The sequence below is a fragment of the Ahaetulla prasina genome, chromosome 3 (genome assembly GCF_028640845.1).
Source record: "Ahaetulla prasina isolate Xishuangbanna chromosome 3, ASM2864084v1, whole genome shotgun sequence".
Classification (NCBI taxonomy): Eukaryota; Metazoa; Chordata; class Lepidosauria; order Squamata; family Colubridae; genus Ahaetulla; species Ahaetulla prasina.
In genome coordinates, this window is record NC_080541.1 from 161,884,294 (window position 1) to 161,912,096 (window position 27,803).

The following is a 27,803-nucleotide window of genomic DNA, read 5'->3' on the forward strand; positions in this document are numbered from 1 at the left end:
CTGACTCTGTGGTCTCTTCTCAAAATCCCCAAAGCTTCAACCAAAAACTGTCTACTATTGACCTCACCCCATTCCTAAGAGGTCTGTAATAAGAGCACAAGCGTGCCTACCACTCCTGTCCTATTGTTTCTTTTCATTATATCCAATTAATATAGTTATTACATACTCATATTTATATATTTGCTTATATATTGTATAGTTATTCATGCTTATGCTTATATATACTGTGCGACAAAATAAAATAAATAAATAAATTAAAATAAAATAAAAATATGTGCTGTGATCAGCAGAGACTGTGATAAATCACAATATTCTGTTCTGTGGAGTGTTCTTTCCTTCTTTCATATCTACTTAGGGGAATGAGACCATCCAATAAGCTGCACTGAAAGTAGCACAGTCCATCACAGTCAGCTTCAGACCTGTTGGGCAGAAGTCATTTGGGGAAACTGGAATTTGATCTTATCAAAGAAACTGACCTCAACTATTTGAAAGCAAGGAACTTAAATTATAGTGATCAATTTGAGGATAATATAAATACATACTGAAGAGACAGATCTGATTCCCTTTTATTACATTTTGTTTGCATCATTTTTCATTCGGTTCTGCATAATTTTTATTATTATTATTATTATTATTATTTATTTGATTTTTATACCGCCCTTCTCCCGAAGGACTCAGGGCGGTGTACAGGCAACAATAAAATACAGACACTACAGTATACAATTTAAAATGCAAGTTAAAAAACTTATTATAATTAGCCTAGAACTTTAAAAATTTATAAAAACCAAAACCCCATTTAAAATTAGTAAAAAATTTAAAATCGATAAAATTTATGTAATTTAAAATTTAAAATTTAAGCCAGCCCCGCGCGAATGAAAAGATGTGTCTTCAGTTCGCAGAAGGTCCAAGGTCAGGTATTGGGCGAAAGCCCGGGGGAAGTCCGTTCCAAAGTGTGGGAGCCCCCACAGAGAAGGACCTCCCCCGGGGGGCCGCCAGCCGACATTGCTTGGCGGACGGCACCCTGAGAAGTCCCTCTCTGTGAGAGCGTACGGGTCGGTGGGAGGCATACGGTAACAGCAGGCGGTCCCGTAAGTACCCAGGCCCTAAGCCATGGAGCGCTTTAAAGGTCGTAACCAACACCTTAAAGTGCACTTGAAAGGCCACAGGTAGCCAGTGCAGTCTGCGCAGGAGCGGTGTTACGTGGGAGCTACGCGAAGCTCCCTCTATCACCCACGCAGCTGCATTCTGAACTAACTGAAGCCTCCGAGTGCACTTCAAGGGGAGCCCCATATAGAAAGCATTACAATAATCCAAGCGAGAGGTAACGAGCGCGTGAGTGACTGTGCACAAGGCATCCCGATCAAGGAAGGGGCGCAACTGCCGAACCAGGCGAACCTGGTGGAAGGCCCTCCTGGCGACGGCCGTCAAATGATCTTCAAACGACAGCCGTTCATCCAGGAGGACACCTAAGTTGCGTATCCTATCCTTTGGGGCCAATAACTCGCCTCCAACAGCTGCGGCTGCAGCTGACTGAATCGGGATGCCGGCATCCACAGCCACTCCGTCTTGGAGGGATTAAGCTTGAGCCTGTTTCTCCCCATCCAGACCCGTACGGCTTCCACACACCGGGACAGCACTTCAACAGCTTCATTGGGGTGGCTTGGATAAATTTTGATGAATGGTTTTCAGAAATAGTTGTTCTTGCCATTGTAGTATAATTCTCTTTTTTTCTGAAAATATAATTTTAAGTAAACATAGAATATTGGAAAAAAAATGTTGGTATGAGTTCCTCTATCATTTAAAAATGTAATATTACATATTCCCTAGATGATTAGTAAGAGCAATTAGATTTCAGAAAGCCATTTCCATAAAAAATAGAGTACCGTAAGAGATAGTTTTTTTTTTAACAGCCAAGAAGCAGATGTGAAGGATAAAATAGGTAAAACAAATAAATGAATAATAAAAGTCCAATAGTATTTGTAGGAAGCAAGCTGCAGAACATCTGTCCTCAGATTTAGAAGACACTTGCACTAAAAAAATGACATGTAATTTTGTGTTTAGATGGCATATATTGTAAAAAGTGATGAAGTTTCCTCTTATGAAAGAAAAACCAAGTTCATGAATTATGTGCATAAAAACATGCTTAAATGAACAGTCATTTAATTTGATTAATAGTGGTAATATACAGGAAAAGCTCAGTGAAAAGAAACAAATGAACAGAAAAATGAAGAAAATGAGATGAGATGAGGAATTTTCTGCTCCTAATATGTATTCAACTTGTTGGTTTTGCCCTAAGATCTTCCCTGGGACAGAATGAAAGAGTTCAACACACTGTGAAACTATTACTGTCATTTCGACCACAAATACAGCTATTTTTTAAAGGGACTTAATTGCAAATCAAAGCTTTACTATGTTTTCTCAGTGGATTATTAACTAAAATATATTATTCTTGTAAAGAAGTAAAAGAAAACAACTAGACAGAGCAGAAAACTACTGTAACTGAACCAATTATAATCTACAGAATAAGGTGCCAGCAGAGTTGCAGAGAAATCATATCTAATCTATTCTCTTGGATATCAATAATTCAGTGTTAAACCAACTAATCTTTGCATTAAAATCTGTACTCTAACAAAGTGCACTACCTTTAATATGAACAGACAGATCTGAGATGTAAAATATACTAATAAAATATATTAGCCAAATTACTGGCACAAGAACAGAAAGGAAAAATCTATTGATTAATTACATTTTGTATTGTGCGTGATTGTGTCATGTAAACAGGCTTCTGATTACTATATGTTACTTGATTTCCAATTTAATTTTATTACAGCCATTTTTGAAGTAAAAGTAAAGAATCTGAATAGTTGGACTTCTCCCTTCTCTCGAAAACCTTGGTACCTCCAAGAACTTTAATTGAGTAATATCATAGGAATTCCAATCCGTGTTCAATGGTGACTAAATCTGTTAAGGTTTATATAGTCCTCTTTGCCATGAAAAAAAAAAGACAAAGGAGCATCCTGAAAAGCAGTATCCAGAATGATTTGCAACCAGTTAGTGTAATGTTTACAGCAGCAGCTTCATTTTGAGCATGCAGGAAAACCTTTTATCAAGTCAACAAAAACACTGGCTCATAACTAACTGAAGGATATGCCCATTTAAATCATGGCATTAAACTTTGTCAGAATAGCTGCTCCACATAAAGACGGGTTATAATTTTTCCAGACTAAGATTTATCCAACTGGGCAAAGGCACAATGTTTGATTAAAATATATCAATGCATGTTTGATTATAGAAAGTCTACTTTATTATATTTTACCTTTTCTCTAATTTTAATTTATTTGATGACATTGTCAATGGATGGGAAAGAGACTATGTCAGAAAAAATTAACATATGACAGACTTATTTACCCTCTACTTCATGAATTAAGACATACCAAAATATTATAATATATGAACCAAAATTTATAACATTTTTACTGTCCTATTTTGAGAGCCATTTCAAGATTCTAGAAACAAAAGACCATTGTATTATAATTTCATTTTGCAGGGAAAACACACATTTTGATGTAGTTAACGAACTCTGAATTTCTGAAGAAATTTATCATTTTATTAGTGTTATTTTACACCTAGAGAAAAAAGTCCTATAGAATTTCCAAAGATTAATTCATTACTTGGGTATTATCTTTACTCAGTTAAGAATTAGTTCACCCTAACTCTAAGTCCTCTGCTTCAGTCAGTAAAACCACCACTTTCATCTGGAAGACAGACAATAGAAAGTTATAACTGAAATTTCCAATAGAGTCTCTGCAGATAAACATAGAGAGCTCCTTATTAGCAGAATATCCAATCCTAGTGACAACTGATTTTTACACACAGGCTAAGAATGGAAGACATACTGTGTATTGAACAGAATGGATGCATATTATAAACAGATTCCACTCTTTTGATAATTATCATATGATAGATGAAAGTGAATTCATTAGTCTTTATTTAACAACTGCCTTTTTTAATAACTGTTCACAGTTACAAAAGTGATGAAAAATAACCAACCTTTCCATTTATGACCTTCACAGGTCTATAAAGAAAAGGAAAGACAAAGTCAGATCATAAGCACAGTCAGGGTTTCACTCAGTGACTGCTTTGCTTAATGACATGTCCAAAAATATTTTACAAAAATGTCCAAAAATATTTTACAAGCAGAGTTCTCCAGTCCTCTGAATACAATAAAATACCTTATACCACCAGACTAGAAATACTGGGTTTAGAGAATTTAGAACTCCGCTGCCTTCGATATGACCTGAGTTTAACTCATAGAATAATCTGTTACAATATCCTTCCTGTTGAAGACTACTTCAGCTTCAATCGCAACATTACACGAGCACACAATAGATTTAAACTTAATGTGAACCGCTCCAATCTTGACTGCAGAAAATATGACTTCAGTAATAGAGTTGTTAATGCCTGGAATTCACTACCTGACTCTGTGGTCTCTTCCCAAAATCCCCAAAACTTTAACCAAAAACTATCTACTATTGACCTCGCCCATTCCTAAGAGGTCTGTAAGGGGCGTGCATAAGAGCACAAACGTGCCTACCATTCTGTCCTAATGTTCCCTTTGATTGTATCCAATTCATATAGTTTTTCTTTTTTTATACTTATGCTTATATATATGCTTATCTATCATATAGTTATTTCATGCTTATGCTTACATATACTATTGTGACAAATAAATAAATAAATAAATAAATAAATAAATAAATAAATAAATAAATAAATAAATAAATAAATAAATAAAAAAAATAAAATAAAATAAAATAAATGACTGAGTTGCCAATTCCAAATGTGATCACTAAATGAGGACAATCTGTAATGTATGTATATCGGAAAGAATAATTTAAATGGCCTGTGCATAAAAAAAAATTCCATATGGGCACATGAAATATATGCATTTATTTCCTCACTTTAAACAACTTCAATTGAACAGCTGATTGTACGCATTGCTTACCTTTTTGATAAAATATAATAGACAAAAAGTATTACATTATGTTAAATATATAATATAAAATAATTACTTCCTACTATCAGTAAGAGATAAAAGTAAAAATCTAAACACCACAAAAGCAAGAGATAGTGAATTTTGAATCCTATAGCGATCTCAACAACTTAGAAGAAACTGTAGGGAAGTAAGTCCACAATATAGGTTAGCACTGTGGTTAAACACTATTGAAAATTCTGGAAGGAATACATTTGGAAGCTTTGAATGCAGCGAGGAAGGCACATGTCTACTTATCATGTCTTCTTATCGAATCTTACGAAAATATTCAAATGTAAGTGGATGCCAAAACTGTGCAGCATTCAGTTTTCCAGAAACAAGTGGAAGTTCAAACAGGAGATGGTTAAGGAGATGGTTCACTTGCTAAGAGAGTGAACAATTTTTAAATGGTTTATATTTTCACTTCATGTAGCCTTGCTATTAAAAATTAGTTTGGAGAAGGTTTCCTAAGGCTGATGGTGGGTACAACTGACAAATGTTATTCTAACATCAAAAGGCATGAAATATGTTTGGGGATGAATTATGGAAATAATAATCTTTGAAAACAGACATCTGGATTTTCTAAAATGTTTTGTTCAGTGGACCCATTTTTCCCCTTTATAATACTCCTATGACTCCATAACATATGTTCTGTTAAAAATTAGTGTTCTTTCAATATTAATTTTCTCTACTAAAGTTACGGCAAATAAAAGTTATTATTAATAAGCAGCTATTTATCCTATCTGAACCAGATGCTATATAACAATTCCTAAATATTTTCTTACCATTATTTTGTCAATTTTTTTTTATTGGCACTTGTTTGGCTAACAGGAAAAAAATGAATTTATTCTCTATTCTGTCCTATGGGGAGGAAAAACCCACAAGCAAAACAAAAAGATCACTTTGGTTTATTTGGTGTCAGAAAGTTCTTTGATCCAGTAAAAATATCTGACAAGGAAGGCAGAGCCACCTAATTACTGATGTTTCTTTTACTTTCATCCCATTCTACTCGAAAAGGCCTATCAAGTCTTCAGAGCAAATGCAAATTGGGAAGACAAATATCTGACAATTATCTACCCACTTGTCCCTATAAATTAAGCACACAATAAATTAAAAACTTTCCAAATGTGATTTATCAGTTTAAATAAATAACTGCTCACACTCTTTTTCTTCTGAAATGTTCAGAAGCAATACAGAAATAAACATTAATAAATTCTGGTCACATAAACCACAGGAAATTTAGCAAACTAATATAAAATCTTTGTGTATATTTCTGAGATTGTGCTCTCAACTTTTACTTTTTTTTCCTTCCTGGAGAAATTGTATACTATAATTGTGCAGAAATCCTTAAAGTGAGCAAGATTAATGCAACAAAATTTTGAATATATAATTAAAATTATAAAATTTCAAAATGTGAAGACAATTAATTTTTAAAAAATAAAATTTGCTCTAAAAATCGTAATGTAAAACAACAAGCAGTTCATTATGCTTGTCAGCCAACTCTTTTTCAGAATTTTCTATCCCATAAATGTAATGGGCAACTCTGAGGATACAAGTTCATTTGATCATAAAATACAGACAACTGACCTATAGGTTCAACACTTCTGCCTGAAGTCAAAAAGTTTATGAAAGCCAATTGGTTAAATCCAGTGGTGGGATTCAAGTAATTTAACAACCGGTTCTCTGCCCTATGATTTCTTCCAACAACCAGTTTGCCAGACTGTTCAGACAGTTAACAACCGGTTCTCCCGAAGTGGTGCGAACTGGCTGAATCCCACCACTGGTTAAATCTCTATCTACATTTGTACATAGTCTTCCACATGTAATAGGCAATCAGGGCACGTTAGGATTCTTATTTTGTTTTTGAATATGCTAAGTTTGCCTGATTTTTTTCAAAGTCACATTTTCTCCCTCTAAAGCTTATTATCTCTTCCCAAAATTTGGTCTCTTCCCAAAATCCCAAAAGCTTCAACCAAAAACTGTCTACTATTGACCTCACCCCATTTCTAAGAGGTCTGTAAGGGGCATGCATAAGAGCACAAGCGTGCCTACTGTTCCTGTCCTACTGTTTCCTTTCGTTATATGCAATTAATATAGTTATTACATACTCATACTTATATATATGCTTATATATTGTATAGTTATTCATGCTTATGCTTATATATACTGTGTGACAAAATAAATAAATAAATAAAAATCTACCTTGGCCTTCCATTGTTTCACTTTCCATTGTTTCTTTTGTTCACCGTATATCATAAGGAAGCTGACATTGATGGATATATGGCAGAGGGATGAGACGAAACATATTTAAGTTTAATAATATTCAGAAGTGACTCAGATAGACATCTTACTAATTTACTGAAGTATAAGGAGAAGAGATTCACTACAATCCTACTTGCAAGATTCTGTTATTATAGCCAATCCCAACAAACATTTTAGCTTTCCTCTAGAGTAGATCTCTTGGTCTGGTCTACCTAGTGGGGCTGACAACTTATCACTTTTGAAGCCTAATCCTTTTCCAAAAATCTGATGCTCTTCCATGTTTTCTTTGCTCCTGTTACTCATTTAAAAAAGTCTCAATGCTATTTTACATTGACCTTTTGTGACAACTTAGGTGTCGGGGAGGGGGAAAATATCATCAGTTAACATGCTTCAGTAAGCTTAGGACTCTCCAGATTCAATATCAAGATTCTGGGTTTAAATTCCTTTTAAATTGCCTTATGTTTTTCAACTACAAGAAAAAAGAAAACGTTTTCTTCATTTGATATCATTATAATCCTGGTTCTGATGAGGAAAAAAGATGGTGGCAGAAAATACCAGTTGAAAGGAAATAAGTGCCGCATCACCTTAAGTTGTCCTCTTTGGTGAGGCGTTTAGTGGGTAGAGATCTATTCATGACTTTTCTAAAACAATTCCATTTTCTACCAGTTTTCTTTTTATTCCCATCTCTATCTTGAAGTTTTCACAAACACCAAGCATTATCAGTGAGTTGTTTTGATTTCGTTTCTATTCTTTTCTGGAGTTTTTCTAATACTGAATACTGATACTATGCTTTCGGTAATTGATGTCTATAGTAGGATGGACTCTTTGGAATCTGTAAAGGAAAAGAAAAAGCTGATGTTCCTGCAAGATATGGAGGCAAATCTGTTTCTACTTAAAAATTCCCTTGTAGATTTTCAAAACTTACTACTCTATAAAAAAGAGTGGGCAGACTACATCTGTCCATTTGTATAACATGCTGATTTTACTCATGTATTAACACAAACTGCGGGCAACAAACAGCATTCACCAAAGAAACCTATAATTAGCTATGATAGATCTAAATTTAATACTAAGAGACAATCTCTGTCTGCAGGGACAAGTGAATCCCAGAAAGTATAGTGAGTCCAAACACGGCAAACCAATTAATATGGTTTTGTAAAGCAAACTAATTGAAATATATGATTGCAACAGAGATCTATACATGAATGCTAAGGAACAATGAATTGCTTTAAAGACTTGGTATAGTATTGTACATTGTGGCAAAACTGTTCAAACGTTTCACCCTCAAAAGTAGTATGGAGATTTTAGTCTTATTAATTCTGGGAGCCTCATTGCATTGGCAGAGATTCTAATTGCGGCCTTCTTCATCCTGATGGTAATTCACATTTAAACGATTATGCCTTGGTTTAATGAAGAGATTTTGGATATCATTCATTTGGGTGGTGTCACCAACTCAGCAGAGTAACCTGACTCATTTAGGGATCTTGGCCTTATTCACGTTATTGAATGAAATGAAAGGTGTGATTTTAACTCTTGTATTTCATTCTTGTGAAGCTTCAGTTTGTTAAGCATAAACCTAACACACCATTACTGCACTTAGCCATATTATTGAAAAAATATATTTCATTTATATAACAATTTTCAGAATGAAATAGAATAGTAATTTGCAAATTAAAGCAAAGATCTCCAACTTTCTGAGAAGATTTGAATTCCAAACAAGTTTCCTATAAATGGCTAGATTAATGAACTATGTGGAAAAGTGAAGTACAAATACAGTAGCTATGAATATTCAACAGCCTTCCCAAAGGATAGACTCTCCAGGCTGATCTTGAAGTAAGAAAAATTTTCTGATTAGTCTTTGTTTGCTAGGTTAATTAGGCCTAAACAATAATTATCCTCTTTTTTTTAATCAAGATTTAGAGGTGAAGTGGGGAGAAGGACAGCCAATATAAATTAGAAAAATGCCCACTTAAATAAGAAACCAAAGCATTTCGAGATAGATGCAATAAAGTGTCTTTTATGGGCATCCATAACTGTAGAGATCATTGGGCTCTCCACCAAATGAATGCAGAACAGCCTCAAAGCTCACAACGTTACAGGTAATATAATATAATATTTTGTTTAACATGCAAAATCATCTATTGCAATATCCTTCCTGTAAAAGACTACTTCAGCTTCAATCGCAATAATACAAGAGCAAACAATAGATTCAAACTTAATGTCAACCGCTTCAAACTTGATTGCAGAAAATATGACTTCTGCAACAGAGTTGCTAACGCTTGGAACTCATTACCTGACTCCATAGTCTCTACTCAAAATCCCAAAATCTTCAACCAAAAACTATCTACCATTAACCTCACCCCGTTCCTAAGAGGACTATAAGGGGCGTGCATAAGCGCACAAAAGCACCTACCGTTCCTGTCCTATTGTTCCTTTCATTGTATCAAATTAACATAGCTGTTGCATACTTTTACATATATATATATATATATATATATATATATAGGTCTTTGGTTGTTCGGGTTTTCTCCCGTGTAAAATTGGAAGTGTCTTGGCGACGTTTCGACGAAGTCTCATTCGTCATCTTCAGGCTTCAGCTTCGTGCTTCTGGGAGCACCCACACTGATCAGGAAGCACGACCAAGGACCAGAATCAGTTCAAACCCACGACCAAGGACCAGAAGCCAGACCGCAGCTGCAACATTAGCCATTTCAAACCCCTCCAATCCATACATGCAGCAGACTGACACCCATTATGAAGATGTAGCACCACCACGAACACGAAGCCAAACAGCAGCAGTGCAGCTCACCAGCTCAAATCCCCCTGCAACTCAGACTAATCTGAGCACAACCAAGCCCCCACCCAAACAGGACACTCCCCCAGCCAATCAAAGCACAAAAAAACCCCATCCAATCAGAGCACAGCCAAGCTCCCACCCAATCAGTTCAAACCCCCACTAGCAGTTAAAAAGGAAGAAACAGCTGCAATCACACATTGCTCCCAGAAGCACGAAGCTGAAGCCTGAAGATGACGAATGAGATTTCGTCGAAGCGTCGCCAAGACACTTCCAATTTTACGCGGGAGAAAACCCGAATAACCAAAGACCTACATATATATATATATATATATATATATATATATTTCTTTTACGATGTGTTGTTTTTTATTTATGTCGATGTTTGTGTATACTGCTGTGACAAATGAAATAATAATAATAAAAAATATAGGTCTGGAAATGGAATGTAAGAGTTACAAAAGCAATGTAAATTATAACAGGGCCTATGAGCAAGAATGTAGCGGCTGATAACAATATAATGGGATGAGCTCCTTCTCATCATGGAAAACATTAGTTTTTATTATGTGTCTCCTTCCCTCCAGGGTCAACATGCAGGTTACCTATACTGCCTAATATGCAATGCATTTCAGCATCAAATATGCAAGGACAGACCATTATTTAGCATCCATCTACCCCAGTTAATGTTCACTGAGCACTCTGATTTTGGTGTCCTAGTCAAGTGTAGAGCACAGCTATGCATGAATGGAAGCAGGCTTGTTCAACTGATATACCAAATGGGCGTTATGAATTCAAAGCATCTTTAGGGGGAAAAGGAAAATTCATTTGCTTGCTGAAGGTCATCTCATTGGTTCTGCAAATTGAGAACACCTACCATCTTATTTGTCTCTTGAGAAATCTGTATGCGGGTCAAGAAGCAACAGTGAGAACTGGACACGGAACCCCTGATTGGTTCAAAATTGGGAAAGGAATCCGGCAAGGCTGTATACTATCATCCTGCCTATTTAACCTATATGCAGAGCACATCATGAGAAAGGCGGGGCTGGATGAATCAAAAGTTGGAATTAAGATTGCCGGAAGAAATATCAACAACCTCAGATATGCAGATGATACCCACTCTAACGGCAGAAAGCAAAGAGGAACTAAAAAGCCTCTTGATGCAGGTGAAGGAGGAGAATGCAAAAGTTGGCTTGAAACTCAATATTAAGAAAACTAAGATCATGGCATCCAGCCCTCTCAATTCCTGGCAGATAGATGGGGAAGAAATGGAGGTAGTGACAGATTTTATTTTCCTGGGCTCCAAGATGGGGACTGCAGCCAAGAAATTAAAAATGCTTGCTCCTGGGGAGGAAAACTATGGCAAATCTAGACAGTGTACTAAAAAGCAGACACATCACCCTGCCAACAAAAGTGCATATAGTCAAGGCTATGTTTTTCCTAGTTGCAATGTATGGCTGTGAAAGTTGAACTAGAAGAAAGACTTAGCACCAAAGAATTGAGGCCTTTGAACTCTGGTGCTGGATAAGACTCCTACGAGTCCCTTGGACTGCAAAGCGAACAAACAAGTCAGTCCTAGAGGAGATCACCCTGGCTGCTCTTTAGAAGGCAAGATCCTGAAGATGAAATTGGAATACTTTGGCCACCTAATGAGAAGGAAGAACTTACTGGAGAAGAACCTAATGCTGGGAAAGATTGAGAGCAAAAGAAGAATGGGACGACAGAGAATGAGATGGCTGGATGGAGTCACTGAAGCAGTAGTTGTGAGTTTAAATGGACTCCAGAGGATGGTAGAGGATAGGAAGGCCTGGAGGAACGTTGTCCATAGGGTCGGATATGACTTCACAACTAAGAACAACAACATCAGGCATTGGTAATGCTTAATTACCTTCTCAATTTCCTTTTCAATCTCTGCCATGGAGCTCTGCACTTGCATTTAGCAAATGTGGACCAAAATAAATTCTAGATTTCAAATGAAAATAAATGTCTATTTATGTTCTCAATTATCTTCTGCAGCATAATTAGATTTGGCTACATGTCCTCACCACTTGTCTGCTTACTATTTTCTTACTGCTTGGTCTTTTCTTTGACTCTCCTAATGTCTTTTCATTCGTTGCTCCTTACTATCCACTTGGCTTGTGTAACTGACATGTCATATAAAACAATTCTCATCTTTAAATCTTTCATTTTAATGCAATTTTAGCTTTGGTTCTTGGACAACCCTAAGACAATAAGGCATAGAGTTACCATATGATAACTTCGCTCCTCCGAAAACAACAAAATACCTTATGCCACCAGACTTGAAATCCTGGGATTAGAAAATTTAGAACTCCGCCGACTCCGACATGACCTGTGTTTAACACACAAAATATCCTTCCTGTCAAAGACTACTTCAGCTTCAATCGCAATAATACAAGAGCAAACAATAGATTCAAACTTAATGTCAACCGCTTCAAACTTGATTGCAGAAAATATGACTTCTGTAACAGAGTTGTTAACACTTGGAACTCACTACCTGACTCTATAGTCTCTACTCAAAATCCCAAAAACTTCAACCAAAAACTGTCTACCATTGACCTCACCCCATTCCTAAGAGGTCTGTAAGGGGCGTGCATAAGAGCACAAAAGTGTTTACTGTTCCTGTCCTATTGTTCCCTTTCATTATATCAAATTAACATAGTTGTTGCATACTTTTGCTTATATATATGTTTTTCTTTTATGATGTTATGATGTTATAATATGTTTTATGATGTTATTATGTTGATATTTACGTATACTGTTGTGACAAAATGAAATAAAAAAATGGCTGGCTAATAAATTTAAATGATAATAATAATAGGAGTACAAGTACTTAGGGGTTTTGGAAGCTTCAGACCTGTTGCACAACCAAGTCAAAGAAGCTACTTCAAAAAAATGTATAAAGCGAGTCTGGAAAATCTTGAGATCAAAGCTGAGTTGAGGAAATATCATAAAGGCAATTAACACCTGGGCAGTGCCTGTAATACGTTACTCAGCTAAAATAACTGATTGGGACTCAGCTAGAACTTGATAATTTGGATCGAAAAACAAGAAAACTAATGAAAATGCACCATGCTCTGCACCCAAAAAGTGATGTTGATTTATTGTATTTGCCAAGATCTTAGGGTGGCAGAGCTCCAGGTGAAACAAATTGTGGAAGAGGAAAAACACATTTTAAATGACTACGTAAAAAAGACAAAGGAGCCTCTGTTGAAAGAGGTGAACAAGGGAAACCTCTTGAAAACAACAAAATTAAAAGCAGGAGATCAAAAGGAAACAATCGCGCATCAGGTTTCTAACTTGAAAAAGAAGCCTACGCACAGTCAATATCTGAAGGACACTGAAGGGAAGGCAGATACAAAGCTAACATGGAGCTGGTTGAGATCAGAAGTGCTGAAGAAAGAAACAGAAGGCTTCATTTTGGCTGCCAAAGAACAAGCCTTGCAGACCAATTCCATGAAAGCAAAAATTCTAAACGACAGCAACAACAACAAATGTTGCTTATGCAACGAGAAAGATGAAACAGTGGATCACCTTATCAATGTCTGCAGCAAAAATCACAGACTAATTATTTCCGTCATGATCGAACTGCCAAAATCATACATTGAGAGCTTTGCCAGAAGTTTGGGTTCAAATGCAGCAAAAATTACTGGGAACAACAAATTGACAAAGTTCTTGAAAATGAGGAAGTCAAGAGCCTGTGGAACTTTTGGATCAGTAGTGGGTTGCTACTGGTTCTCCCCAGTTCGCAAGAACCGATAGTAAACATTTTGAGTAGTTCGGAGAACCGGTAGTAAAAATTCTGCCTGGCCCCGCCCCCAATCTATTGCTGCCTCCCGACTCCCAGCTGATCGGCTAGAAGGAAAAAAATCAAGACTCACTTGTCGAAGAAGAGAAAAAAAACAAGACAACGTCCCTTTAAATTGATCGGCTGCTTCTCAGCCAGGAGATCGCTTGGCAAAGAAGAAGGGGGCGGGGAAACACTGTCGTTTTAAATTGACAGAGCGGCTAGAAGCTCTGTTCTGAGTCAGCTGAACAACAAATTGGATAAGAGGAGGAATTCTTATATGGTTCAATGTTTTTGAAGTTTTGGGGTTTGTGCAACATGGGCTTTGTGTTTCTAAAAAGGTTTGGGCGATTTCCATTGTGAAGTATCCAGTCTTGAATGAGTTTTCTGCCTGCTTGTAAATGGAACCGAACTTCCGGTAGCTGTTTTCTGCTTACAAAGTTTCCTTTATGCAGCTGGCAGGAATGTGGAATTCCAGGCAGGTTCCTTGCTAGCAGCTTGATTATTCCTTAAATATCTGGGATATTTTATTTGGGAAATGAAGAGGGGGGAGTTTGATTCCTTCCCAGAACTTATCAGTGGGGTGGGGAGGAAATGGGATTTTGAAGTAACCTTCCCCTGGAGTGGGAAGGGGATTTTAGGCTTGCTGTCAAACATCAGCCATAATACTAATGATTGTTTTGAACAATATGCAGGTTGTATTACATGAATGGCTATTTTATATGTGAAATTATGACTGAAACCTATATAAGTTCACACTGTCAGGAAGTTTGTCCTTAGTTTTAGATTGCTTCTCTCTTTGTTGAGTTTCTATCCATTGCTTCTTGTTTTGCCTTCTGGTGCTTTGGAAAATACTTCCTCTCCCCTTCTTTCTAGCAGCCCCTTAAAAGCCTGTTGCCTATCACACTCTTGGGCAAAGCATGTGAGCCATTTCCTCCTTTCAGTGGTCCATGAAAGTGCATCTATAGCAGAAGTCTCTAACCTTGGCCACTTTAAGACTTTAAGATAGTAAAGCTGGCTGAGGAATTCTGGGAGTTGAAGTGGCCAAGTTTTGAGACCCCTGATTTATAGTATGTAGATAATAAAGTTGCAAAAAGGTGAACAACATTTTTGCAGAACTATAGATACGTTGAGACTGGGTGTGACAAGGAATGGCTGGGAGGGGAGGGGCCAGGCGAGATACCCCTTGACATGAGAGACATTGAGTTGGCCACGCCTACCCAGTCACATGACCATCAAGCCACACCTACTGTCACATGACCATCAAGCCACACCCACAAAATAAGCCACGCCCACAGAACTGGTAGCAAAAAAATTTAGAACCCACCCGTTTTGGATCCAAACAGACAGACATCTCGCCCACAACACGCCTGACATCACTATTGTAGAAAATAAAAAAAGTCTAGTTCATTAAGCCCACTGTAACTACATCGCAAAAAAGGCCTTAAAAGTTGTAAACCTAATCTTGAGTAGCTTCTTCTCCAAAAACACTACACTACTAACCAGAGCATATAAAACATTTGCTAGACCAATTCTTGAATTCTTGGAATCCATACCACATTTCTGACATCAATACAACTGAACGTGTCCAGAAATATTTTATAAGAAGAGTACTCCACTTCTCCGAATACAACAAAATATCTTTTGCCACCAGACTTGAAATCCTGGGTTTAGAAAACTTAGAACTACGCCACCTTCAACATGACTTTAGTTTAACTCATAGAATCATCTATTATAATGTCCTTCCTGTCAAAGACTACTTCAGCTTCAATTGCAACAATACACAAGCACACAATAGATTTAAGCTTAAAGTTAACTGCTCCAATCTTGATTGCAGAAAATATGACTTCAGTAACAGAGTTGTTAATACTTGGAATACACTACCTGACTCTCTTCCCAAAATCCCCAAAGCTTCAACCAAAAACTATCTACCATTGACCTCACCCCATTCCTAAGAGGTCTGTAAGGGGCGTGCATAAGAGCACAATCGTGCCTACTGTTCCTGTCCTATTGTTTCCTCTCGTTCTATCCAATTAATATAGCTATTACATACTCATACTCATATATATGCTTATATATTGTATAATTATTTCATGCTTATGCTTATATATACTGTGTGACAAAATAAATAAAATCAATCAATGCAGATGATTGCATTGAATTGGCACAACTAATAAAAATAACAAAATATTGTGATTGCAAATTGAAGCTGAGCGAATATGGAGGAACAAAACAATCGTTGCACCAATAGTAAAAGGACCCCTTGGAGCAATACCCAAAGGGCTGCCTAGATACATGGAAATTTTGTACTTATTAGATCTGAATATCCTGACTTTGCAAAAAACACACTCTACTCGGAACTGCCTATATACTCAGATGCTAACTTAACAGCTCTTATGTCCTTGGTTAGGACTTGAAATATTAAGTTTTTACCAGTCCCAGACTGTGAATCGAATTGAAGATTAAATCAATAAAGAATAACTATAACAATAATAATAAATAAATAATCCTGTGGCTGGGCCTGGACGGCTATCAGGTGCGGTCCCTATGGTTATGGGAATGCTGGTGTTCGGATCAGTAGTGGCCTAGCCACCATGAACCAACCCAGGCACCTACCATCACCAATGATGAGAAGAAATCAACAAAATTCCATACCGGATTCCATCACCCGGGTCAACAAGGACTGCATCAGATGCTGTAGCTCCTGGACATCTGCTGAAAAATGGGTTATATGGCTCAGTTGCTACTGCTGGGTAACCAGGGCGTGCAACTGTAAAGAGACTGGGACAAAAGCGCAAAACTTGGACAACTGAGGAAAATAGAGAAATCATCAAATGTTACTACCAGGCAGAACCAACAGCCAGGGGATTTCAAAAAGAATGATGCAACTGTGGAAGGAAAAACACTCAGAAAGCAACATAACTGGGCGTTATGTTAAGGGGCGTGCATAAGAGCATAAACGTGCCTACCGTTCCTGTCCTATTGTTTTTCTTTTTCTTTTTCTATATATATATGCTTATACTTCCTTATATTTCCTCATATATATGTTTATATACTGTATAATCTTTTTGTGTGATGCCTATATATATTGTTGTGACAAATAAATAAATAAATAAAAATAAAAAAACTCATGAAATATTGCAACCTGGCCATTGAAACTACAAGGCTATGGATGAAACATGTAACAGGGATACCCCTTGTCATTGGGGCACTTGGTACCATGTCCAAGAATTTTACAAAACACATCAAGAAATTGCAGCTTCCTGCAATAACACCAGCAGAACTGCAAAAAACTGCGCTACTCAGAACATTGTATATTTTAAGATACTTGGTTGATACTTAGGATGCTGGCAGCAACCCGTATCAGACATTAGCATCAGTCAATGGTATTTGAATAGAATTTTATTGGCCAAGTGTGATTGGACACACAAGGAATTTGTCTTGGTGCATATGCTCTCAGTGTACATAAAAGAAAAGATACGTTCATCAAGGTACTTTGTAATTTGTGATGCATTTTTAAATATCCAGTTGACTGAGTTTCATGTTTAATGAATAAAAGAGATAATAAGAATTTAAAACTCTTCCTGTAGACATTTAACTGAAATAGAAAAGCAAACAACTAAAATAGAACAGACTAGAAAGTTTTGTATAAATGATGACTTGTACAAAAATTGGATGTGGTTATGTGGATGTCACTGCTAGTATTGAATACATTGTCTTCTGTCATGGTTGCCTGTCAAATCAGTTTAATACATTTCTATATTGCTTCAAGCAGCAGTAATGATAATGCTCAAAGTATTTTATATTATAGTTGATCACCAAGACTAGTCATTTTTTCTTTGACACAATATTCATAATTAAGGAAATACAATAAAACAAGTAATTTCTAGAATAAAACAAACACTTCCCTATCAATTGCATCCAGATCCTCAGATATTAAAGGAACTCAACTCATTTTGTGTCTGTTAAGGGAATAGTCCATCTGGCTTGTCTACCTTCCTAACATCTCTCTCCTTATGAATATTGAGAAAAATATAAACAAAAGTTTATAATTGTATTCATAGGATGGAATAACATTTGTGAAACAATGTTAAGTGGATGAAACATGCCAAATTCCTTAGTAATTAGTACCTTTTTTTTTATATCACGGCAGATGGGACAAGAAATCCTAATAGCTGTTCACACAGTAACTAGGATTTAGGGAAAGATTTTAAAACAACACTCTTTTCAGTAAGTATTTCAGGTAAATGCCCATGAATCTTTTGTTTTGAGACCTAATGAAATTTGCCACACAGATTGAACATTATAATGAAGAACGTATATAGCAATGTTCAGCTAACTAGCTTGATGTAGAGAGTGAGGGAGATGACCTGGAAACAAATATTCAGAAACTGTTACATAAATAAGGACAGAAGTATTCCAAAGCTCTGGAATAGGAGAGAGTATTAAGAAGATGAGTCTTCCCTGACTCACTGGGATTTAAACAGGAAAGCAGGAGAAGCCTAATCAGACTTGTAAAATTTGTAATCTATTTCAATGAAGCATACTCAGGCCTTCCTATGGAGTGTTTCCTGATGTGGTCTATTTCAAAGTGTTCACAGATGGAAATGGAAGACCCTGTGACAAATTATAGCGCCCTTCTTAGATATGATAAACCTGATTGTCAGAGAGTAAGGGCAAGGATAAATTGTTAATATATATATATATATATATATATATTATTGACAAACGTGTCCCTAACACGAGGAATGACACCAGACCCACACTCACGAGGTCCACACAGGATGTCACCACCACACATCCACCCAGAAAGCACACCCAAACCCACACTGATCAGGAAGCACGACCAAGGACCAGAAGCCAGACCGCAGCTGCAACATTAGCCACTTCAAACCCCTCCAATCCATACATGCAGCAGACTGACACCCACTACGAAGATGTAGCACGACCACGACCACGAAGCCAAACAGCAGCAGTGCAGCTCACCAGCTCAAATCCCCCTGCAGCACAGATTAGACTGAGCACAACCAAGCCCCCACCAACACAGGACACACCCCCAGCCAATCAGAGCACAGAAAAAACCCCATCCAATCAGAGCACAGCCAAGCTCCCACCCAATCAGTTCAAACCCCCACTAGCAGTTAAAAGGAAGAAACAGCTGCGATCACACATTGCTCCCAGAAGCACGAAGCTGAAGCCTGAAGATGACGAATGAGACTTCGTCGAAACGTCGCCAAGACACTTCCAATCTTACACGGGAGAAAACCCGAACAACCAAAGACCTATATACAAACACCCGTGAAAACCTCAGAAAACAAATATTGCACCTCTACGGGAGAAATCCACCATCTGACCAGGACCTATGAAAAACTAGAAGTCCAAAGAGCTTCCATTTTATGTGACCTCGCATTCCTACGAAACTGCCGCGATGAAAATTTAATCCCCAAATGCTTCCAATTGAAATTCCACTCCAACTCTGCAGCCACCAAACGCATCCTAAAAAGAACAGAATTGGCCTTAATCAGAAATGAACTTCACACAAAAAGATTCCTCCTAGATCAAATCAACAAAGATCTCCTCACACTTCACCTCAAACTCAGCAACAAGATGCACCCGGCACTTTGGGACAAATCCAAACAACTTGCCGTCTGGGGGGCCGAAACACAGACCACCCTCAAGACAGACACACACCAACAAACTCCGAAGACTACAAGAACGCCAGAAACAAACCCCTCCACCCTCACAGCAACACACGAAACAAACAGTGCAAAACATCTCAGATAGGATCCTCACCAAAGCTGAAACCGATGTCCTTTCCAAAGTTCAACTTTGCAGTCACTCCCAAAATACATCCCCACTGAGACCATTATATGCGGAGTTGAAACCAGCCTGACCAAAATCAACCCCGATGACGCTAACAAAATCAGACTCGAAATCACCAACATCCTCTGCAGCAGCAAGCCACCCAAAAGCAACTTACCCAAAGAGGAACAGACAGCACTACTTAACCTGAAAAAAGATACCAGCATAATAATCCTACCAGCAGACAAGGGCAACGCCACGGTGGTTATGAACACATCTGACTACCAAACCAAATTAACCAACCTACTCCAAGACCCTGCATACAAGCCCCTAAAACAGACCCCACCACCTACCTAGAAAACCACTAGATCCAAAATAAAAGCCTCCCCATCAGCGAAGAAATCCAACAAAGAATCATTCCCAGAGAGAAATCATCCAGATGCCCTAAGCTCACGGCCTCCCAAGATACACAAAGAAGGAACCCCCACTCAGACCCATAGTCAGCTCCATAGGCTCACCTCTACAAAACCTAGCCAAATTTCTCGCCAAACAACTACAGCCCTATGCAGAATCCATCGCCTCACACGTAAAAACTCATTCCAGTTCATAGAGATCATAAAGAAACAAAACTTACAGCCCAGCGACCTACTCGTGAGCTTTGATGTCATATCCTCTTCACCCAAGTGCCAATCAAAGAAGCCTTGACAGCTATCCAAAACAAATATAACCCCCAAGCACATACTAGATCTGACCAACCACTGCCTATCCAACACATACTTCATCTATAACGGACAAAAATACAAACAAATAGAAGGCGCACCCATGGGATCACCCTCTCACCTGTCATTGCCAACCTCTACATGGAACACTTTGAAACCCAAGCACTAGAAAAATCTGATCACAAACCCAAACTCTGGCTCAGATACGAGACGACACCTTCATAATCTGGCCACACGGGAAAGAAAAACTTGAAAACTTCCTCACACACCTCAATAGCCTACACCCCAAAATACAGTTCACCATGGAAACAGAAGTTAACAACCAACTTCCTTCCTAGATGTCTTAGTCTACAAGAAACCCAATGGCTCCCTAGGACACACCATCTACCAGAAGAAAACACACACAAACCGCTATCTGCATGCACTCTCACACCACCACCCAGCACAGATCAACTCAGAGCCAAGACACTCATCTCTAGAACAAAATGCTTAGCTGACGAACAACACCTAAAACCGAACTACACACTCTCACAAACGTACTAACATCCAATGGATTCCAGAGAAATAAGATTACCAAACTAATCCAAAAGAACCCCCACTAAAACCCAAGACAGAGAGCAAGAAAATGGCACAGCCCTCCTCCCATATATAAAAGGCACCACAGACAGAATCAGCAAGATCCTCCACAAACATAACATCAAGACAGCATTCTGCACAAACCAAAAAATATCCACCATCCTAAGAAACCCCAAAGACAAAATTGAGTTAGAAAATCAAGGAGTATATGAAATCCCATGCACCGCCTGCCCCACCACATACATTGGACAAACCAACAGAAGAATAAGTGCACGCATTGAAGAACACAAGAACTCATTCAAAAAAGAGGAACCAACTTCTTCCCTGGTCCAACACTTTAAAGTCACAGGACACGACATTGACTTTAAAAAGACCAGAACTATCGCCAAAACTGAACACTTTAACAACAGAATAATCAGAGAAGCCATTGAGATAGAAAAACGCCCACACAGCATGAACAAACGAGATGATACCTCCCGCCTACCAGCCATTTGGAAACCTGCCTTATTGACAAACGTGTCCCTAACACGAGGAATGACACCAGACCCACACTCACGAGGTCCACACAGGATGTCACCACCACACATCCACCCAGAAAGCACCCAATCCCACACTGATCAGGAAGCACGACCAAGGACCAGAAGCCAGACCGCAGCTGCAACATTAGCCACTTCAAACCCCTCCAATCCATACATGCAGCAAACTGACACCCACTACGAAGATGTAGCACGACCACGAACACGAAGCCAAACAGCAGCAGTGCAGCTCACCAGCTCAAATCCCCCTGCGGCACAGATTAGACAGAGCACAACCAAGCCCCCACCAACACAGGACACACCCCAGCCAATCAGAGCACAGAAAACCCCCATCCAATCAGAGCACAGCCAAGCTCCCACCCAATCAGTTCAAACCCCCACTAGCAGTTAAAAGGAAGAAACAGCTGCGATCACACATTGCTCCCAGAAGCACGAAGCTGAAGCCTGAAGATGACGAATGAGACTTCGTCGAAACGTCGCCAAGACACTTCCAATCTTACACGCGAGAAAACCCGAACAACCAAAGACCTATATATATATATATATATATATATATATATATATATATATATATATATATATATATATATATATATATATATATATATATATATATATATATATATATATATATATATATATATATCCTCTTTGAATGAGTTGAATAAGTTGAATGAGTTGAATAAGTTGAATGAGTTGAATAAGTTGAATGAGTTGAATAAGTTGAATGAGTTGAATAAGTTGAATGAGTTGAATAAGTTGAATGAGTTGAATAAGTTGAATGAGTTGAATAAGTTGAATGAGTTGAATAAGTTGAATGAGTTGAATAAGTTGAATGAGTTGAATAAGTTGAATGAGTTGAATAAGTTGAATGAGTTGAATAAGTTGAATGAGTTGAATAAGTTGAATGAGTTGAATAAGTTGAATGAGTTGAATAAGTTGAATGAGTTGAATAAGTTGAATGAGTTGAATAAGTTGAATGAGTTGAATAAGTTGAATGAGTTGAATAAGTTGAATGAGTTGAATAAGTTGAATGAGTTGAATAAGTTGAATGAGTTGAATAAGTTGAATGAGTTGAATAAGTTGAATGAGTTGAATAAGTTGAATGAGTTGAATAAGTTGAATGAGTTGAATAAGTTGAATGAGTTGAATAAGTTGAATGAGTTGAATAAGTTGAATGAGTTGAATAAGTTGAATGAGTTGAATAAGTTGAATGAGTTGAATAAGTTGAATGAGTTGAATAAGAACACAAGAACTCATTCAAAAAGAGGAACCAACTTATTAGCCATTTCAAACCCCTCCAATCCATACATGCAGCAGACTGACACCCACTACGAAGATGTAGCACGACCACGAACACGAAGCCAAACAGCAGCAGTGCAGCTCACCAGCTCAGATCCTGCAACTCAGACTAATTTGAGCACAACCAAGCCCCCACCCAAACAGGACACACCCCAGCCAATCAGAGCACAAAAACCCCCATCCAATCAGAGCACAGCCAAGCTCCCACCCAATCAGTTCAAACCCCACTAGCAGTTAAAAGGAAGAAACAGCTGCGATCACACATTGCTCCCAGAAGCACGGTTGAAGCCTGAAGATGACGAATGAGACTTCGTCAAACGCCAAGACACTTCCAATCTTACACGGAGAAAACCCGAACAACCAAAGACCTATATATATATATATATATATATATATATATATATATATATATATATATATATATATATATATATACTCTGATTGGCTGGGGTGTGTCCTGTTTGGGTGGGGGCTTGGTTGTGCTCAGTTAGTCTGAGTTGCAGGGGATCTGAGCTGGTGAGCTGCACTGCTGCTGTTTGGCTTTGTGGTCGTGCTACATCTTCATAGTGGGTGTCAGTCTGCTGCATGTATGGATTGGAGGGGTTTGAAATAGCTAATGTTGCAGCTGCGGTCTGGCTTCTGGTCCTTGATGGTGCTTCACAGTCAGTGTGGGTTTGGTGTGCCTCTTTGAATGAGTTGAATAAGTTGAATGAGTTGAATAAGTTGAATGAGTTGAATAAGTTGAATGAGTTGAATAAGTTGAATGAGTTGAATAAGTTGAATGAGTTGAATAAGTTGAATGAGTTGAATAAGTTGAATGAGTTGAATAAGAACACAAGAACTCATTCAAAAAGAGGAACCAACTTCTTCCTGGTCCAACACTTTAAAGTCACAGGACACGATATTGACTTTAAAGTGTTCAGAACTATCGCCAAAACTGAACACTTTAACAACAGAATAATCAGAGAAGCCATCGAGATAGAAAACGCCCACACAGCATGAACAAACGAGATGATACCTCCGCCTACCAGCCATTTGGAAACCTGCCCTTATTGACAAACGTGTCCCTAACACGAGGAATGACACCAGACCCACACTCACGAGGTCCACACAGGATGTCACCACCACATCCACCCAGAAGCACACCCAAACCCACACTGATCAGGAAGCACCAAGGACCAGAAGCCAGACCGCAGCTGCAACATTAGCCATTTCAAACCCTCCAATCCATACATGCAGCAGACTGACACCCACTACGAAGATGTAGCACCACCACGAACACGAAGCCAAACAGCAGCAGTGCAGCTCACCAGCTCAGATCCTGCAACTCAGACTAATTTGAGCACAACCAAGCCCCCACCCAAACAGGACACACCCCCAGCCAATCAGAGCACAAAAAAACCCACATCCAATCAGAGCACAGCCAAGCTCCCACCCAATCAGTTCAAACCCCCACTAGCAGTTAAAAAGGAAGAAACAGCTGCAATCACACATTGCTCCCAGAAGCACGAAGCTGAAGCCTGAAGATGACGAATGAGACTTCGTCGAAACGTCGCCAAGACACTTCCAATTTTACGCGGGAGAAAACCCGAATAACCAAAGACCTACATATATATATATATATATATATATTCTTTAAAATGTAGCCTTTAACCCATTCAGGTAGATAAGACAACACTTATTTTTTTTATGGATGGGAGAAGGAAAGTAGTGAGAGGAACAAGCGATTAAACATTTAGCATTCCAAGAAATTATTCTCTCCTGTCCCAAGGTGCTATGATTTGAGGGCAGGAATGTCAGCGAACTGAGTTTAGTAACCCCTCTTCTTTTCTTTCCCATCGAGGTGTTTTGTAATACCAAGTCCAACTGTTTTAGAAATCATGTAGCATATGATAATAACATGTGGTAGAATCCCTGAAATATAAATCAAAAGCAATGTATCAAAGATAATTTTTGAATCAGAGATAGGAAATATGAGCGCCATTTGATCTGCTTCAAATGAATCAAATTGTCCCAATCATCTTTGAGTTCAGGTTTTGTATTAAGTGGAAGTATGCTCAGTTCATTCTTACACAAGCATATCCAACCCAATCGTATGCTCTGAGCCATTTTCCCACTGCAATCAGTGGGGATAGATATTGTTAACCAATTCCATGCACAAATGCAGTTTATATGTTTGTTACATCTAACAGATTGATACTTATTTTTCCATAAGTTTTTAAAAAAACCAAACAAAATAATAGCAGAACCAGGACATGAAACTCTAAACAAACAGGGGAAACATACAGAGCAGCATTTCTTGAATTCTTTCCAATCCCTTTTCTGGCAGTGGCCCTAGAAGGTCATTCTATGTAATGAAGTGCTGTGTGTTTACTAATTATTGTAGTAAAATAATCTACTATTTTATTAGCTCATGGATTTTTAAAAAATGAATTTCCTTCAAAAAAAAATCTTGGCAGTAATATGAAAATAGTTTGCCATTATCTTATTCCAGGATATTTTTCAACTACCCTAATTAATTTATGATTACCTAATGTTATTGCTTTCTTTACAATTTCTAATGAATAGTTGTTTTAATGACTTTGTTAGCCCTTTCTGGATCAAATGCTCTAAAGGGAAAGTTTAAAAAATATTTCCAATCAATGAAAACAGTAAGGATGAAATGTTAGGTTTTTTTTAAAAAAAAAAATCTGGATTTTAACACCGTTCTTCTTGCTTCCCCAGAATATAAAAAAATAATTATCCATTTTTTCTGTGGCAAAGAAATGGACATCTCATAGCTTCTGAACCATAGACCCTAGCAACCCATTTGTTGACGCAAAGCTCCCCTTTCAAATGGTATCACCAGAATTCCATAACAAATTATCCAAGTTCAAACTATGCAATGTTTGCTTGATTTTGGAGGATCTGAGTAGTTTAGAGGCAGCTATAAGAATTCAGATCTGTCATTGGAGTAGTATACCAGGTTCTGGAAACAGTGAACAGTAGCCAAATCAAGATAACCTTGCCAATTCATTGATGTTTCATAACCAAGTTGTAACTATTTTCTGCAGAAACTAAGCATTCCAGTCTCATTAAATTTTATCTTATTTAAATTTAAATTAAGCACATGCTTCCATCAAGTAATAAACAGGTGGGAATAACGTATTTTACAGTGAAGTTTCTGAATCATATGCAAAGACAACCCCAGATGTAATAATGTAATTATCTCTCACTGCTAAAACAAAACAACTGTATGTTCCTCACATCTCTTATTACATATAAGAAATTTTTGGAACATTTTATTTTTCTATTATCCCTTTATAATATAGAAAATTTAATTTGCTATCTATATTTTCATCCAAATGAAAATGTTTAGTTCAAATGGAAATGTTTGGACAATCTCAGAAGAAAACAAGTATATATTTTCCCCATGCTTATCTATACCTTAATGCATATCTCTCCACATTTTTGTCTCCAGTTCCTTCTTTTAAAACATGGGCGCTATCATATCAGCTCACATTTATGGGAAATGAAATTAAATAATATCCACTGCAACACTGGATAACTGATGGGTATGAAGAATTTTAAAACTATGAAATGTTGAGAATAGATCAGTAGCACTTACTTCTAAAACTATGACATATTTCAGTTTGGAATAGTAAACTATTCAAAAGAATGCATTCAAAGATACTATAATTTATATTTTTTAAAATTTCCCCAAATTAGACAAACTTGATAGTGCTATAATCAACAGTCCATGATGAATATTATTTTCGTTTGTGATCATGTGACATTTTCTTTTCATAATGGTCTTTCTATTGGTCAGAACTCAGGCAATTCCAGAGTGCTATAAGCATATATATATAGAAACAGGCAAAGATAACGAGTTCTTTTTTTTAAAAAAAGTTATTGCTCAGTGCAAAAATAAACTTTTTATAACATGGAGTCTTTTACATTATTTATCTATTCTGTAGGTAAAAATGCCAAAGAAGGTCAAAAATCCTAATTCAACCATAGTAGAACATCTATTATCTACATACTTGAGATTCTGTTTCTCCTCCTAACATTTATCCTTTCATAATTTGGTTTTTTATTTGCAAATATAACTGAAGTTTTTAAAAAATGAATTAAGACAGAAAACATTAAGAGTTTTAAATGATTATGTAGGAACAGAAGGCATAATTATGGAACAGATATCTAGATAGAAAAGAAGCAGAAATTCAGAGAAAAAAACTACTCATTCTTTAGTATAGACTTTAATTAATGCAGTTCAGACCAGATCAGTTTCAATCAAAAACACAAGGAGCTGAAGTACCCAAAATGTTCAATCTAAGCTATCTGACAGCTAGACCTTCCTTCAAGATGCTTCACAGAGGGTTATTTTACCTTAAAGTCAAATGAAAACCAAAATATAGCAGTCTTGGGTTCTCAAAACACCCAAAAGCAGGATGATATTGATTACATCAGACTAAGAAAATGAATAATTCAGAGAAATAATTTTTAAAAAAATTAGCAAAGATTAATCAGAATTCACAAATATAGTATTTGTTTATATATGGACAGGAGCTGCACAAATGATCCAATTATACATTCTTTTATTACTGCAGCTGATTCTGTAAGAGGACAGAATTTATTTTTTCTTAAAGAGTAAAAAAAAAAGCCACATGTCCCCTACTGAATAAATATCAATGCCAAAGTCATCTTACCATGTATGTGCCACTGTGAAACGTCGACGTTGACGGATGCTTTTATTCACCAGCAACTTTCTGAAAAAGCATGGAGAGTTCCTTGGAGAACTGCGGGGGGATATTTTCGGAGAAGTGGTTCTGTTCCCGGACACTCTGGGCAGCTCAAGTTCTAAATGCATTTGTTCTTTAAAAGTCTTTATATAAACATCGGTCTCCGGAGCAGCAAGTTCCCTAGAAGAATCTTTTGCTGTCATAGCTTGGAGATTATGTTAGCTCTCACCATACAGAAAACACAACAATAGCACAGC

At 37.4% G+C, this 27,803-nt stretch overlaps 1 protein-coding gene across 2 annotated transcripts in view; it reads right to left on the bottom strand.

Annotated features, from left to right (window-relative positions):
- Positions 1-27,803, bottom strand: part of PDE4B (phosphodiesterase 4B) — a 304,494-nt gene that overhangs the window by 172,116 nt on the left and 104,575 nt on the right. Inside the window, exon 1 of one of the 2 annotated variants that reach the window (XM_058177097.1) lies at positions 27,514-27,758. The exons of the other annotated variant lie outside the window; for it this stretch is intronic. Within the exon in view, the coding sequence (XP_058033080.1) occupies positions 27,514-27,749 (236 nt within the window). The 5' untranslated portion in view covers positions 27,750-27,758. Of the gene's footprint in view, positions 1-27,513; positions 27,759-27,803 lie in introns of those variants that run through there. 2 annotated transcript variants of the gene reach the window in all.